We start from the raw sequence: 16,192 nt of genomic DNA on the forward strand, positions 1-16,192 counted from the left end.
AGAGCCGCGCCTTTCGTGCTTACTATAGAACTACATGGTAACTTCCACCACTGAATAGCCTCATAAGGCTGCAACATGCCCCCAAAAGAAATTCCTGGCTACTATTTTGGTAAGTTGCTCATCCCTAACTTGACTGCCAGCGTATACGTCACAAAAATGAAATTTTTGGAAGGTCTATCATTTATCATGCGAAGCTAATCATATATTGTTTCTTAGACCCAGTGAAGAAGAAATATTTTGCAGTGAAAAAAGGGGCGCCAGCTTCGGCTGCTTATTCTTCTTCCGATGTAAAACGCAGGCGACTGCACGAGGAACAATCTACAAGAGAAGAAGAGACTGCAAAGCTAAGACGTCTCCGAATCCGTCGCTCTAAATTGCTTGAGCACCCCTTTTCGGGAGGCTTTCTATCTCGGGAACAGGGTCAAACCCGTGACTCAATTGCCCTTGATGTCTTCTCCCATGGGCTTGTCCAAAGCACGCAAATTCGTGGAACTGACCAATTTCAAACCCTTCAAAATCCTCTGTTTACGCTGGAGCCTCGGAGGGACCTTGGGACTTCGACAGTGGACTTGCAGATAGGTGAGCTTCTTTTTTGGTCAGTCGGCTTATCTTTTCCAATCAAGCTGAAAACTTATTACGTTCAAGCACAAGCATTTCTCTTATATCCTAAGGTCTTTGAAAATTCTCATATTTTTCACTTAATTATATGGTTGTGGCGTTATTTTGCTGAAACAATCAGCTCAGGGTAACAGCACATTCGGCCTTCGAGCGGACGTAGATGGTCTTGCGCATCCAAGACTAGACTTTCCTGAGACAACATGGGTTTCAGAGAATTGGGAAGCACCTACTTCGATAGTCACAAATCGCTCAAGCCGGCGTCACGCCATAACTTGGTTCTCATCCTTTAATGAGAACGGGATTTCGATTATTCCCATGGAAGACACAAGTAAGCGATCCCCATCCATGAGTGTAACACTTATACTCATGAACTTCTTGGTCCTGCAATTATAGTAGGGCCTGGCCAAAGAACACCCTCAGGGCACCGTGATATTACAATGTATTCGTCCGCAGCAGCCAACGACTTTTCTCCACTTCTCTTCGCCTTTGGGTCCAGCGATGGGATTCTCACCATGGATAAGACGCGTCTGGATCTTAAGTGGATAAAACCCATTGTGATGCGCGATGTTTGGGCACTTGAGTTTCAAAATGATAAGAACGACGTGCTTCTTTCAGGAGGGCGCGGTGGACAACTGCAATGTAATGATCTCAGGGATTCTAGGACTCCAACAGAATCGTCGACACTCATCACACATCCCAGTTCGATTACACATATCAAACAGCTCGATCCCAATCGAATTCTCGTTGCGGGTCTAGAAAGTAGCCTTTGTCAGTACGATATAAGATATCTCAAATTAGATACAGGAAGAGTAGTGTCCCGACAGCGGCCGCCTAACCGCTTAACAACTCGCCAAACCACAGCCAAAGCTTCCACACGTACAATATTGCAATACCCGGATTACCACAACACGGCTACACGAAACGTTGGCTTCGATGTCGACTTAGAAATTGGTGTTATCGCCGCCGCGCAAGAATTCAATGGTGTACAGCCTCTTGTCCGTTTGTTCTCCCTTTGGGGTGGACACACTCTTCATTCAGCGGCTTTGGAGCGCCATTACGGATCAATCAGTAATCCTTACGGAGACCACGTTCGATGTCTTAAGTTGTGCCGAGACATCGATGATAGAATGAAGTCACTATACATCGGCCTGGGAAGTTCCATTCAGCGGTTTGCCTGGGCCGATGAAGCAGAAAACGGCTGATCCCCTGATCATTAATACCATAGAAGGTATAGTCGTATCAACTCTTCCACGAATGACGGAAAAAAAGCTTTCATTATTACTACTCGAAAGATTTACCCAAAGCGAGTGACTCAGGAGACAACGTGTATGGCACTTCTTTGAGCTTCCGTTTTAGGGCGCATAGAACTGGAAAAAACCGTTTAGAACACAATTTCATTTAGCACATCAATGTGCGCTTGGAATGAAGTTACATTACAAACCCAAGGCGTTTAAACGGCTGTGGATGAAATGATCAAATGGAATATTTGAAGAGTACACTTTACAACTAAAACTGTTCAAATTGCTATCTCGACACAGAATTGGATGTACTGGATCTGAATATAGAAATGGCTAGAAATACAGCAACTAAGAGAAGAAATTTCTTGGTGTTCCAGTTATGATGTTGATCGTGACGAGGGGTTCTAGATTCGAATGAGGATAGACCATAGCGTGCACCAAACAGACCTTCATTGCCAGATAAACATTGGAAGGGGTGACGGGAGGACTCATTTCGCTAAATTGTCCGACTTCTGTTTCCTTTCTTTCTTGTGAGCAATTAAAGGAAAAACTTCACAGATGTACAGGGCTCCCCTTTGTATTTTAGCTATGATGATTCGAGTCTAACGACCGTTTTACCCAAAGACCGCGTTACAGGTTTTCAATTAAGCATACAATAGACATATAATTACCTGAGCTCCAATAAGGGAGGAGGATACTTTTGAGAGAAAACACCGGTACTGGATCAGTTGCTTTTGTGACGTGACGTTATGACTTCACTAACGAAAAGAGGTGGCCATCGAAAAGTCGATACAAGGAAGTATCTGTAGTTTGCATTTATAACGGGTATCAATCAAGCATTCAGCCCATTATCCACGTCCCAAGGCAATCGACATTCGTTACCATCATTACCATCTCCTTTCCTCCTGAACTCCCACCCTAACATCGTCCAATTCAACTCCCTTCTCCACCAAAGCCCATGACCCAATCCATCGTTCTTATCGTTCAAATCAGCAGTAATACCACCCTCATCCATCCGCTTCTCAAACACAATCTTCCCAAACCGACTATGTACGATAGCCATCGCACACATCACACATGGTTCGTGCGTACAGTATATTTCCAATTCGTGACACAAATACCCATCTTTGTTAACGGGTTCCTCGACATCCGTTTCCAGAGAAAATAACGGTTGCGAGCGGAATATATCAGTCTCAGTAACGGGTATCGCATTCGGTAGTTTTGCTGTGACCATGGCAATAGCACGCATCGCAGCGTGTGCAGTGACATTCCCATTTCCTCCACAATCCCGAGGCCAATTATCCCAGCGCGCATCTCCAGCGACGGCAAGACAGCGTTCTCCTTGTTCGCTGCGTTCTACAATCACAACGCCTACACCCTCACCTGTTCTAGCAGTCTTCGCTTCAGCAGCAACAGTCCAAGCCAGGCTTAACCATTTCCCTGCATTGCCCTCTATTTCCGCCTGCGCTCTAGCGACGATAGCGGGATGTGGACCGAAAGGATTGCTCTTCTTGTAAACAGTAGGCCAGTATTCATTCGTCCATGCCTTGGCTTGTTCCGCACTAGTTGGTGCATTAAAAGGTATCTGTCCTTCTACCAATACCACCGGCCCCTCCACCCGATCTTTTTGCAAAGAATCTAGCAGTATATCTTTAGGTATGATACTGGCAACCGCCACAATCAAGAAAATAAGCTCGGTGTCAGAGGATTCAGCGGAGGAAGCGAAGTAGGAATTGCGAATGGCGGAGGGTATAAGATCTGGTTTCGCGAAACGACGGAGGTGCTGGAGATCATAGCCCCCATCTCTGGGGATGAGTTGTCTGATAAGTCTTTTCGTGTGTAAGTCATTTCGTTTCAAAGATGTACCAGGACACATAGAGAACATCGATAAATGGGATCGAAGATACTCACGATAAAGTTCCGCTAGCTTTCTTCAGAGGTACAGCGGTTATGAAAACATTTAAAAGTTTCACATCCTTGCTGGTCTCAAGAGTCGTCTTCAAAGGTATTAAGGTCCCTGCCAATTGTGCTACGATGCCATTTGAGGTCGTTGAGTTGCTGGGCCCGTGAAAAGTTGCGCTGGTCATAGTTTTCGTGGAAGTTCTCAGCCTCGTGGCAGCCTTGTACAGACTTCCAGGTTGGTGTGACCAAGATGGCAATCACGTGGCGCTAACACTTTATTACTTGCTCTGAAGGAAACTTTTGCCTATTAGTTTATACTTATTATAGACCTTTATTAGAATTGAGCAGTCTTAGCCAGTAAATGGGGTGATTCGAAAACTCGATCTAGAACCCGAGCATGGCCATCAAAAATTATGAAAGTTTAGCTAGGAAGATAGAGCTGTCAACAAAGCCATTCAAGATGCCACGTTTCACGCCAACGAAAGAAACTATAGTTATCAACTTTTAATTCATATCTAGTTACATTGTTTGGCTCTCAAGACCGGCCAGCAAACAGACCCAAATCTGAAAGTCAAATCGGAAATAATAATATGTCATAAACCACCGCTCCAGTCAAAGCATAAAGAGAAACTGTCCAAACGAAGTAGATGACGATCAGCCAAATGAAAGACAAATGACTTCTTCTATGTCGGAAAGGTTGGAGATACAAAGTGCACCGCTGGCCATCGTCTTCTCGATCGTCGGATAGGCTTCACCCAACCAAGTCGTAGGCATTGGTGGCTGGAAAGAAAGCAAGTATCTTTAGGAACATGACCTCCGCTCAAAGCTGATAGAAAAGAACTGACCCATCGACATGCCGAGGAACGCGATCCACCAAATAACAAAGGAAACTAAAAATTCACGAAGGAGCTCTATGGAATTGATGCGGTACAGGTACAGGTTGAGCTGCGCAGTCGCTCCTGTTGTACCCTGCGCCTAGAGGATTGTCATGAAGATGGCGCCAAGACTTTTGCGACAGAGCTTTTCTTTTATGGTACAAAAAGACGCTGAAAATATGCCGGAACTGGTTTCTGAGAGGACTGGTTGACGATAAAAATGCAATGGAACCAGCACTGAGCAGCTCCCGTGAATGCTAATGTAACACAAAGGGCCGTAAATGTCGTATGCGTAAAAACAATTCTGAAATGGCTGAAGATTACCCTCCTGTCACACGTCCACCGCCAGCAAGATCGAAGAATGTAATTTGCTCATCCAAGGCCAGAATTTTAAGATCGTTTTTTTCGTACCGTTACAAGCGTTAAATAGATCGTATCGTCATGCGAATAGTAATGAACCTGTTTTACAACCAGTTGCCGTTACCTTGTCCAGCAACCCCTTGTCCAGCACCTCTACCGTAGGGTTGAGGAAAGTATTGGGTGTTAGATGGGGTGGAGGCGAGCTCTGTACTAGATGGGAAGGGAATGGCTTTCTGGGGTGATGTGAGAGGGTGGCCATTGGTGGCGCCATTGGCAGGAGTAAAGCCGTTGCTATAAGCACCGAGAGGACTAACAAATGAGTTGCCAGAGGCCGATGCGTTCGAGAGACCACGCTGGTGGCGGACAGGGGTTTGAGTCGGCTCCACCATTTCAGCAGGAGTAGCTTGCCCACTTGACGGACCGCTACGACCTTCATTGCCTTGGATTTTGGCTTGAATGCGGCGACCGTATGGGGTAGTGCGAATAGCGGGTAGATGGGGGCGGATGGCCTCGATAAGACGAGTCTTCATTGCTGGATTAGCATAGTCAAGAGCGGTTTGGATGACATAGTTGGCGAAAGAGTCGCGCAAAAGGCGATCAAGCTCCGTAGGTTGAAGCATCTCTTCGATTAGCATATCCTTTGATGGCTCTTTAGCACAGCGGAGACATTTCTCGATAACATTGGAGCTGAATTTCTGTTTCGAGAGCTGTCCCACTCGACCTTGGAACATGGCGACAAGGGGCTCTGTGAAGATAGGTTCGTTCAAATCAAGAATGTATTGAACAACGTAATTTCCGAAGGGATCTTGGACCAGAACATAAGCATTGTTGGAGATCTGTCGAATCAACCAAGATTTTTGATCTCCTGAGGCATGGTCGATACAGCGCTGTAGAACACAACATCCGTGACGATGAGTTCCAACATCAATGCAGTGAATTCCGACGGCATCGAAGATGAATTGAGACTGTTGTGCTGTCAATCGATTAAGGCACTTTTGGATAACGTGGTTTCCGTTCAGATCTTGGATAAGCTCGACGACACGATTTTTGAGGGAACGGATAATGATGTTGATTTGTGTCTCCGTGCTGATAAACTCGATCATCTTCTGCAGAGCTCTTGTGCCATGTTGGTTGAGGGCGATGCGGACAAGGTCGTGCGAGGCGTTCTCGATAAGGACGGTGCGCTCCTCATCATTGCAATACTCCAAGAGCTTTTGGCAGAGGTAGTTGCCGAACGGATCAGTCATGAGCTCAATGACATGTTGATTGGTCTCAAGCCAGATCATGTGGACTTGATCAGGATTACGGTCCTCGAGTTTCTTTTGAAGGTATCTGCATCCGTGTTGATCTTTGCACAGATTATAGATCTCACCACCCAGTTGTTCCAAAGCCAGATTGGCGAATCGGTTCATAGCTGAAGAATGGGTTAGCAGAGGTCACTTTCAAAGGCTGACTTTGGGAAACTCACCTTCCCCATCATTCTGGCGGCGTTGCTGGATCACACGAGCCTGACTATCACGAGGCTGACTCTGAGGTGAATACATTTGACCGCCATACCCGCTGTATTGGTTAGGACCTGGATAAATTGGTTGATTAAGTGCCATGTTTTGCATTCCCATATTCATAGACATTATCTGCATGTTGTAGTTGTTGTAATATCCAGGAACTGGAGCAGGATACTGTTGTTGGCCAGTTGGAGAAACCATCGGAGCGGGGACTGGTGCCTGAGACATGTTTTGAGAAGGTGAAGGACCAAATGGTGCTGCATTGGCTTGAAGTGCCGACTGAATCGATTGATAACCTCCATTTTGAGCCTCGCGTAAGGTGGCAGTTTCAGGCGAGGTAAGCTCTCGGCTAAGTCTGTTCATTGCGTTTGGAGGGATGCGGCCGAGACTAGCATTATGGTTGTGCAAATGTTGTTGAGCATGCGAATTTGGGGTTGTGGCAACGTTCGATATACCATTAGCAGTCGTTCTCATAGTAGGTACATCGTTGGCGGAGTAGGATGACTGAAGCTTTGGTGGAGTGGCTTGGGCCATTTTTGATGGTGACGTGACTTGGGATGTCGCAGGCTCTTGAGAACCATCGTAATATTGCAAGTCTAGAGAGTGTCGGTATGATGAGGATGGACGAACACTGATTGGCGAAATGGGATCGTTGATCTGAGCAGTCGAAACTGAGCCGTTTGTTGGCGCCTGGCTAATGCTCATCGGAAGCTGCTGCGATTGGGAAGACTTGTGCCGAGTGAACGCATGCCACCCATTACTGGAGGAGAGGCCTTCGGGACCAGGAGATTGAGAGGTCGCAAGGTCAAGAGCAGCCGAAGAGGCGGAGAGCTGCATTTGGCGGTCAGTAACCGAATTATCAGAGAATTTATCAGAACTTACCAAGCCAGGGTATTCATCGCGACGAACGAGAACAGGGAAGTTGTCTTCGGTAGTGTTCATCTGAAGGTATTTATTGACATCTGGAGATGTGGCACCATCATCTTCTCCAAAAAGAAATCGTGTGGTGTTGGAAGGGTCTTGGTTCAAGAAGTCATGCATACCGTTGCGAGACTTGGTAACTGGCATACTGTATCTGTTGAGTCTATTCGAATATTAGCGACCAGCGTCAGAGTAGACTCTGTGTTAAGATCAATTGATAAATGTAGATGTACGAAGGTGAGGGTTAAAGGATAACGAGTATGTTGTAAGTAACTAATTCTGTATTTTGCGGAAGAGATGATGGTACAAGTAGCAGCGCAAGACAATTTGGTTGGGTAAGAACCCAAGTGCGTAATGGTTCGAAGTTTTTGTGGTTGTAAGAATTTTATGAGGAATTGAAGTGAGAACCGGAAGGTATTGCCTCCGAGTGTGGTTTTTAATGAGATAGGTGGCAGGAGGAGGAGAGATAACCATCAATACGGAGTGAATAACAATAACGTCAAGACACGTGAGGAATAGAATAACCGAAAGTGAACTCAGCGCAAGTCATAGGACTTCAAGCTTTGACTTGCAGACTGTCGAAACGTGACGTCCTACTGCTAAAAAGCTGCAATATCGCTTGGGGATGCCTGAACTACACCAATTACAGCTTGGTAGACAGACTGTCAATCCTCAAAAGGCCACCACTAGTGACCGCCCCGACAACCAGATAGAAGAACGAAGCTCAATAGTCTGTATCGAGAATACGAGCGCGACAGGAAGCACATAGACTCAAAGAGAATTTGGGAACTTACGCAGTTGTAGCCCTATGAGAGGTTGGATCTTGTCGAACAGCCTCTTCCTTCTCATCCTCATCGCTGTTGCGTCGAGATCCCGGAACGGACTTGGACGGGAGCTTATCATCCATCATGCGAGATTGTAATATACCTGATTGGGGTGATGTAAGTTGCGATCCTGATCTGCCTGGTCGGTTGTAAATGCCTGGGGGGGAAGTGAGGCTGGAGGTCGAATACCGATTGGGGCGTGAAAAGACAGATGGAAAGCCGGAGCTTGACTCGCGATATTCTGGAGGAGTGGTAGGTTCAGACTGATGACCAGCGTTGGAATTCTTGTTAGATCGACCGAGGTCTTCTTGCATCTGTGCAAGTTCTTGTTCTTCGCGGCGTTGCTGTAGGTCCAGCAGTTGCATCTCAGCCTCGAAGCGTCTCTTCTGTTCGCGTAACCTCTCGTATTCGAGTTTCTTTTTTTCTAACTGTGAGAATAGTAAGCCAAAGCCAAACCTTCCCAATCATGAGGCTGTAGAATTAATAAAATTATGTAGGGTGCTAGGATTCATGTTCCAAGCAAAGATCGATTTGGCGAGTCTAGAATTTCCGATTGGGAGATCCAAAGGAAAAGTATGCTTACCAGTTGGACTTTGTGGTACGTCTAGGAGTGGCTGTCAGCTAAGGTAATTTACAAAAATCTCGCTAGGAAGATCGAAAAGAAATACACGAATGACAGATTGTCCAGGACAATAGGAATTGTAGCCAAATGGGGACAATAGGATAGTGGTCCAGCTTACCGAAGGGCCATACTCCTGAGACTCCTGCACACCGCGCTGATTGGCGAGCGTATTCATTGTAGGAACCCGACCTGAATCCGTAGTGAATCTTCGCATTAATCCACCTCGATTATCTTGCGTATGAAGAGGTTGGGGCAATCTGGTTGTGGTTCGCGGTGGAGAGACAAGCCCATGCAACGAGGGATCGGTTCGAGGTGATTGCTGGCTTCGAAAGCGCAACTCGTCCATTCGGTCACTGGTACTATTGGAATATGCCATATTTGATGTGGTTAAATATATACTACCATCGATCAGTTCCGTGCTCGTGTAGAAAGCGCGCTGAGCGAGGAGAATTCAAGGTGGGGTTTACTTGCGGTGTGCTTCCCAGTGGAAGCACACCGAGCCTCGAGAGGGCTAACGAGCAAAGGACGGATCTGCCTACCTAAATGATATCCAAAAAGAAGAATTGTGACGTCCGCGAGCGTCCTGGAAGCCCAGGCGCGAAGCAAGTGAGTTGTGTATCCAGAGAAGAAAGAACCTGTGTCCTGGGGAGAGTGAGGTAGAAGTCGGTTTGGGGACGGGCTGGCTGGCAAGTTGGGCCAAAGTGCTCTCCAGCAGGGGTGGAAAGGACCCTTCGAGCTAGGTTTAGCGCGGTGCCGAGCTGTGGTCCAGTCGGCAGAGGTGCTAGCAATGGACAGAGAAGAAGACTCGGTACACACACGCACACATAATTCTAAGGGCACAATATAATTACAAGAGTGGAGGGAGAAGGCGAGGCGCGATGGATTGTGGGGGAGGGAGGAGAGCGGTGGTGCTGTGGGCAGAACGAGAGGGAAGCGGAAGTGATGCTCGAGTAGCGAAGGTGCAGATGGCGACTCCAGCCAGCTCATCGTCGGCAGCAGGGGAGAGCAGGGTCAAGGGCAACGAACGCAGCGGTCTCCAGACGCAAGCAGGACCGGTGCAGCAGACAGAAGACGGACGAGCACGAGGGGATTTGGAGGGTACGGGGTACTACTCACGAGGCATCCAGAGCAACAAGCAGCCATTCTCACCGTGATGGTACCAAGTAGGTTGATGGGCAACAGACCACACTCCGTGAAAGGGCAGAATACAGATTCGAATTATCCGACGCCACAAGCGAAGAGGCAGACCTTCTCAGATCCTGTCCTCGAGTACGAGACCTACTTCCGGGAGGTAAGCATGTATCATCGCGGCGGCTCCTGTACTCCATCTGTTGAGTAGCACTTGCAGGACAAAGGTGGTTCACAAGAGGCTACTCGAGTACGGAACCCAAGAACTGTCCCTACATATGAGAACCCCATAAAAAGGGGTCGATATGTACCTCCGCTGCCATCAGACGCCAAAGGTGCTTTGCAGATATCACATCTCGGCGCCAATTGGCCACCTTAACCGGCGCGATTCGGTGTCTTCCAGAACCACTCATTACTCCGGTACAGTACGTAGTACAGGTATGGCAACATGATGATACTCACAGTGAAGCAGCAAGCAGAACGGCTCAGAGCCGCTCAGGCAGTACCTAGGTAGTCTTGCAGCTTGCCATCGCGGAGAATGGCTAAGAAACAGCCCAATGTATATGCCTACATCGACACGGATCTGAAGGCAGTGCATCCGGCCAAAGACGTGCTTATAGAGCTGTCCAAGTTGCTACCAATTGCCCCTCCATCTAATTTTCATCAGTTCAGGCGAATCGACGAGTCTTTGCCCAAGTCGATTGCGGCAATCGAACATGATCACGACCGCTTTCCTGACCAGAACCAGTCAAACGCTTGCGTTGTACGTGGCGAGACGACGAGGGGCTTGGTGCAGGCTCCACGGGGGCATTGAAGATCCCTTGATGGAGAAGCCACTTCAGTTATTCATGGCCGATGATTTTACGAAGTACAATCTGAGGGGTTAGAAGAAGAGAGGGTCATGTGCGATTAAACCGGCCAAGGTGGCAGACTGTTTTATCCTCTTTACCGTTGGAGTGCTGAAAAGGGGCTCTGTGAGTGCTCGGCAAGCAATAAGGAGGCTAGCCATTCGATAATAACGGACCGCAAAGTCACCGTACCAATTCACATAGGGCAACTGCAGGTAAGTTGAATCAAGCTCAGCAGCTTTTGAGGCATGGAGTAGCCGGTGCCCGAATCAGCCAGAATGTTTCCCCAAGCTCGAGATAGATTCTAGAGCCACTGTTGCAGAGTCTTCTGCGAATGAAAGTGTGGTAAAATAGTGGGCGGTTTCGATTCTCGAATGGCGGTGAGCCATCGCCGTGTCTGGATCCGTTGCCCCACTATTTCCCTAGACAGTCGATACTCAATATTTATAAAGCGGTATTGTTGATTTGATGAATTGATCAGAAAATGATCGTTCTCTGTGGGATCGAGGGCTTAGGCTTTTGGAGCTCTACTTCGTACTTATGCACTAGAAGAGTTCTATAGAATCTGTGGCGCTTGCTGACAATAGTTTTCTTCTAACTCTTACTCGCTTACGACGGAGAGCATAACATTCGTGGGTTGAGCAAAACTTACAAGAGTTGTAAATATTGTTCTAATTCTACAAAAGTGCATGGTTTTTCTTCAGTTGATTTTGGGACGTTTTGTTGTATCATTGCTTGGATATGACGGAAGTAGATAGATAAATAGCATACAGTATGAAGCATAAGGTTACCAAGTTTAGACAATTTTATCAACATCAAAATGTGCAACCTGAGTCACGCTACAACGTTTGTATCTCACCTACTAGGTAGACCTCAAACACCAGGGAACATGACAAAAGCACGGAGCTGCCGACAGTCTGCTAAAAAGTGGCTTTGCCTCGCCATCACCACCGGCCCGAGTCACCAACCAGGCCGATCCGATACGGCTGAGGCTTGTGCACAAGCTTCATACCAGATTAGGCGCAGCAAAATGGCGGGGTCCCTGATGAGGTACCTTTCCGACGGAATTTTTTGTAGAACTCTTGCCGAAGATCACACCAGGAACGCAACACCCTATGGACTTTTATACTTTCCATCCCCCACAGTAACAAAATGCCACCAAAGAAGAAGAAGGCTGCTTCAGCTTCCGCAGGTCCTGTTGCTGTACCCGTTGAAGCTCCTTCGGCTGTCCCAACGCCAATACCTGCGCCACCGAAGCCTGTGAGTCTTCTGAGATTTTGCGCGACCCAGAGCTAACAATTTGTCGTAGACAGCAGAAAACGAACAAGATGAGCAATCAAAGGACACAGCTTCAGAAGCCAAACCAAAGCGTTCGCGGGCGCCGAAAGCATCCGTAAAGCCAGACCATGCACCAGCACCAGGAGATGAGGTGCGAAGAAGTTCCCTCGACTCTGCAGATTCTAACTAACTCGACCAGACATTCGCTGCCCTGCTCGAACCGTTCTATGGAGGAAAAAGTCTTACCGACCCTATCGATACTGCCAAAGTCAGCTCTTCCGCTCACCTCCTCGTTGCAATAAAGCTAATGGACCTAGGACAAATGGAATTTGGTTCCCGCTTTCTTGAAAGTCAAGGGTCTAGTCAAACAGCACATTGACTCGTTCAATTTCTTCATCGAAACAGAAATCAAAGAGATTGTAAAGGCAAACAAAAGAATCACTAGTGATGCTGATCCAAACTTCTTCCTCGAGTAAGCTGTGGTCGCTAGATATGTTAGGCATTTGCTAAAGCAGACTTAGATATGAGGACATCACTGTTGGAATCCCCGAGCGACTCGATTATGGTGACCGAAAGGCTCTGAATGAAATTACGCCAAACGAATGTCGCCTGAGGGATATGACTTATGCTGCACCAATTAGGGTCACATTTAGATATACAAAGGGGAAGCAAATGACTCGGAGAAGTCACATACCTATCGGAAGAATGCCCATTATGCTCAAAAGTGCTACTTGTAGGCTGGCTGGAAAGAATGACCGTCAGATGGCGCAAATGAATGAGTGCGCGCTCGACCCTGGTGGATACTTCATCGTAAATGGAACAGAAAAGGTCATTCTGGTTCAAGAGCAATTGAGCAAAAACAGAGTCATTGTAGAAGCTGATCCTAAGAAAGGGATAACCTCTGCATCTGTCACAAGGTGATTAGAGATTCCATGATCAATCATATAGTGCTGACATATCCTAGTTCAACCCATGAGCGGAAGTCCAAAAGTTACGTTACGATGAAAAAGGATAGAATCTGGCTCCAGCATAATATTTTGACGGAGCCTGTACCGATCGTAATTGTGCTGAAAGCGATGGGCATCCAATCCGATCATGAGATGATGTTCTTAGTAGCCGGAGAGGACGAGGATTATCAAGACGAATTTGCGGTCATGTTTGAGGAGGCCGCGAAAGCCGGTGTATTCTCACAGCAGCAGGCTCTCGAATACTTGGGAGCCCGTGTAAAGATGGGATCGAAGCCCAGAGTAGGGGGCGCTCCCCCTCGTAGAAACCACATTCAGGACGCACTCGAAGCTCTTGCCAACATTATCATCACACACGTACCGGTCGTTGGACTTGATTTCAGGCCGAAAGCGTTGTACATATGCTTCATGGTTCGCCGAGTACTGATGGCGGTCAAAGACCCAAAGCTTGTAGACGATCGGGATTATGTTGGAAATAAGCGGTTGGAACTTGCTGGCCAGCTTTTGTCTCTCCTTTTCGAAGATCTCTTCAAAAAGTTTAATACGGATCTGAAAATGAACATCGACAAAGTTCTAAGCAAAAAGAATCGAACGTCAGAATTTGATGCTTTCAATCACATGCAATCTCACGGAAATTATATCACCTTGGGCATGAATCGTGCTATCTCGACAGGAAATTGGAGCGTCAAGCGATTCAAGATGGAAAGAGCCGGCGTTACACACGTCCTTAGTCGGTTGAGTTACATCAGTGCTCTTGGGATGATGACTCGTATTAGCAGTCAGTTCGAGAAGACGCGAAAGGTCAGTGGACCTCGTGCGTTACAACCGTCTCAGTTTGGTATGCTTTGCCCGTCTGATACACCGGAAGGAGAGGCATGTGGTTTGGTAAAGAATCTGGCCTTAATGACGCACATCACGACTTATGATGATGAAGAGCCGATCAAGAAGCTGGTATTCTTCCTCGGTGCAGAGGATATCCTATCCGTGAGCGGACAAGAAATTCATGGCAAGGGGGCATATGTTATATTTGTCAACGGCACACCTCTTGCTCTCACCGTGCAACCCAAAACTTTCTTGACGAGCTTCCGCAATTTTCGACGGCAAGGCCGAGTATCGGCATTTGTCAGTATCTACATCAATCATCATACGAAGGCTGTTCACATTGCTACCGATGAAGGTCGAATTTGTCGACCGCTTATAGTCGTCGAAAACAATAAACCGAAAGTTACCAAAAAATCGCTCGAGGCATTACGAAGCGGCAAAATGGATTTTGATGACTTTCTCTACCGAGGAATGGTGGAATATGTTGATGTCAACGAGGAGAACGATACACTTATTGCACTAACCGAGCATGACGCTCTAACTACCGCAGGAATTACTCATTTGGAAATCGAGCCATTTACTATACTAGGAGCCGTCGCTGGATTAATTCCATATCCGCATCACAACCAATCTCCCAGAAACACCTATCAATGTGCTATGGGTAAGCAAGCTATTGGTGCGATCGCGTACAACCAATTCTCGCGGATCGACACGCTTCTCTACCTCATGGTCTATCCTCAGCAACCAATGGTCAAAAGCCGCACTATTGAGCTGATCAAGTACGATAAACTTCCAGCTGGACAGAATGCAACCGTTGCAGTCATGTCGTTTTCCGGCTACGATATTGAGGATGCTCTAGTACTCAATAAGGCGTCTTGTGATAGAGGATTCGGGAGGTGTCAAGTCTTCCGCAAATATGCTACACAGTTCCGAAAATACCCTAATCGGACTCAAGATCGTATAGGAGATAAGCAGATGGATGAGCGAGACCCTTCCAAGCCGTCGAAAAAGCATGCAATCTTGGGTTCCGACGGAATGGCATTGGTTGGCGAGCAGGTCAACTCCGGCGAGACATATCTCAACAAAGAAGTTCCAATCAACACTGGTGGGAACGGCATCGGTTCTGACGTTGGAACAAATGAGCATAAGCCTGCCCCTATGACTTATCGCCTCCCTGACCCAAGTTACATCGATAAGATCATGATTTCGCAGACGGAAAATGAAACCATGGTTATCAAGGTTCAAACACGCCAAACTCGTCGTCCAGAGCTCGGTGACAAATTTTCGTCTCGCCACGGGCAAAAAGGTGTTGTCGGTATTATTGTGAATCAGGAGGATATGCCATTCGCAGATTCCGGAGTCACGCCCGACATCATCATGAATCCCCATGGTTTCCCCTCTCGTATGACAGTAGGAAAAATGCTAGAGCTCCTATCTGGAAAAGCAGGAGTATTGAACGGGTCCCTGGAATACGGAACTGCCTTTGGAGGAAGCAATGTCGATGACATGGGTGATATTCTTATCAAAAACGGCTTCAGCTATTCAGGAAAGGACTTCGTTACGAGTGGTATAACAGGAGAATCTTTACCAGCCTACATATTCTTTGGTCCCATCTACTACCAAAAGCTCAAACACATGGTTCAAGACAAAATGCACTCTCGGTCCCGTGGTCCGCGAGCTATTCTCACACGTCAACCCACTGAAGGTCGGTCTCGAGATGGTGGTCTCCGTCTCGGAGAGATGGAACGAGATTGTCTTATCGCTTATGGCGCTTCTCAGCTTCTTCTTGAGCGGCTGATGTTGAGCAGTGATGCTCATGAAGTCGATATCTGTGAGGTATGCGGTATGATGGGATTCCAAGGCTGGTGTCAGACCTGTAAGAGCACTGCTGGGGTTACGAGGATGACGATGCCGTATGCGGCGAAGTTGTTGGTGCAGGAGTTGTTGAGTATGAATGTGCTTGTGAGACTTAGACTTGAGGATGAGTTTCCTCATCCTAAGTGATGACTTGGAAGCTGGTGGGACATATTGAGACAGGCTTTGAATTGTTGTTGTTATGTACGACTGATGATTTGCATGGATGGAGTTGAATGGTGTTCTAGATAGATTGGAATTTGCATGGTAGTGGCGTATATATCAAAATGTTGGTAAGTGATCAATATACCTGAGGTCAAAAATGATACCTGAAGAGAAGATCTCTACTCTTGTCTCAATTTGTGCATCCGACATGTCAATTACTACAAATAAACAATACACACTCAAAGTAGCCATATAGTGAACCAGAAT

At 47.0% G+C, this 16,192-nt stretch overlaps 4 protein-coding genes across 4 annotated transcripts; 2 read left to right on the forward strand and 2 right to left on the reverse strand.

Annotated features, from left to right (window-relative positions):
• Positions 1-75: 75 nt before the first annotated feature.
• Positions 76-1,820, forward strand: GLAREA_03841 (WD40 repeat-like protein; the record flags this gene model as incomplete). Its single annotated transcript, XM_008084094.1, has 4 exons — positions 76-109; positions 217-579; positions 740-946; positions 1,015-1,820. The coding sequence occupies 4 exons, from the start codon at positions 76-78 to the stop codon at positions 1,818-1,820; spliced, it is 1,410 nt and encodes a 469-aa protein (XP_008082285.1).
• Positions 1,821-2,688: 868 nt separating this feature from the next.
• On the reverse strand, positions 2,689-3,943 carry GLAREA_03842 (Cytidine deaminase-like protein; the record flags this gene model as incomplete). Its single annotated transcript, XM_008084095.1, has 2 exons — positions 2,689-3,685; positions 3,768-3,943. The coding sequence occupies 2 exons, from the start codon at positions 3,941-3,943 to the stop codon at positions 2,689-2,691; spliced, it is 1,173 nt and encodes a 390-aa protein (XP_008082286.1).
• Positions 3,944-5,097: 1,154 nt separating this feature from the next.
• GLAREA_03843 (ARM repeat-containing protein) lies at positions 5,098-9,241 on the reverse strand (the record flags this gene model as incomplete). Its single annotated transcript, XM_008084096.1, has 6 exons — positions 5,098-6,407; positions 6,462-7,329; positions 7,381-7,582; positions 8,214-8,671; positions 8,827-8,847; positions 8,984-9,241. 6 exons carry the CDS (start codon positions 9,239-9,241, stop codon positions 5,098-5,100), a joined length of 3,117 nt encoding a protein of 1,038 aa, XP_008082287.1.
• A 2,752-nt stretch (positions 9,242-11,993) lies between these two features.
• GLAREA_03844 (beta and beta-prime subunits of DNA dependent RNA-polymerase) lies at positions 11,994-15,910 on the forward strand (the record flags this gene model as incomplete). Its single annotated transcript, XM_008084097.1, has 6 exons — positions 11,994-12,101; positions 12,151-12,270; positions 12,319-12,387; positions 12,437-12,591; positions 12,641-13,036; positions 13,084-15,910. 6 exons carry the CDS (start codon positions 11,994-11,996, stop codon positions 15,908-15,910), a joined length of 3,675 nt encoding a protein of 1,224 aa, XP_008082288.1.
• Positions 15,911-16,192: the final 282 nt, after the last annotated feature.

This window comes from Glarea lozoyensis (assembly GCF_000409485.1).
Source record: "Glarea lozoyensis ATCC 20868 chromosome Unknown GLAREA2, whole genome shotgun sequence".
NCBI classification, from domain to species: Eukaryota; Fungi; Ascomycota; class Leotiomycetes; order Helotiales; family Helotiaceae; genus Glarea; species Glarea lozoyensis.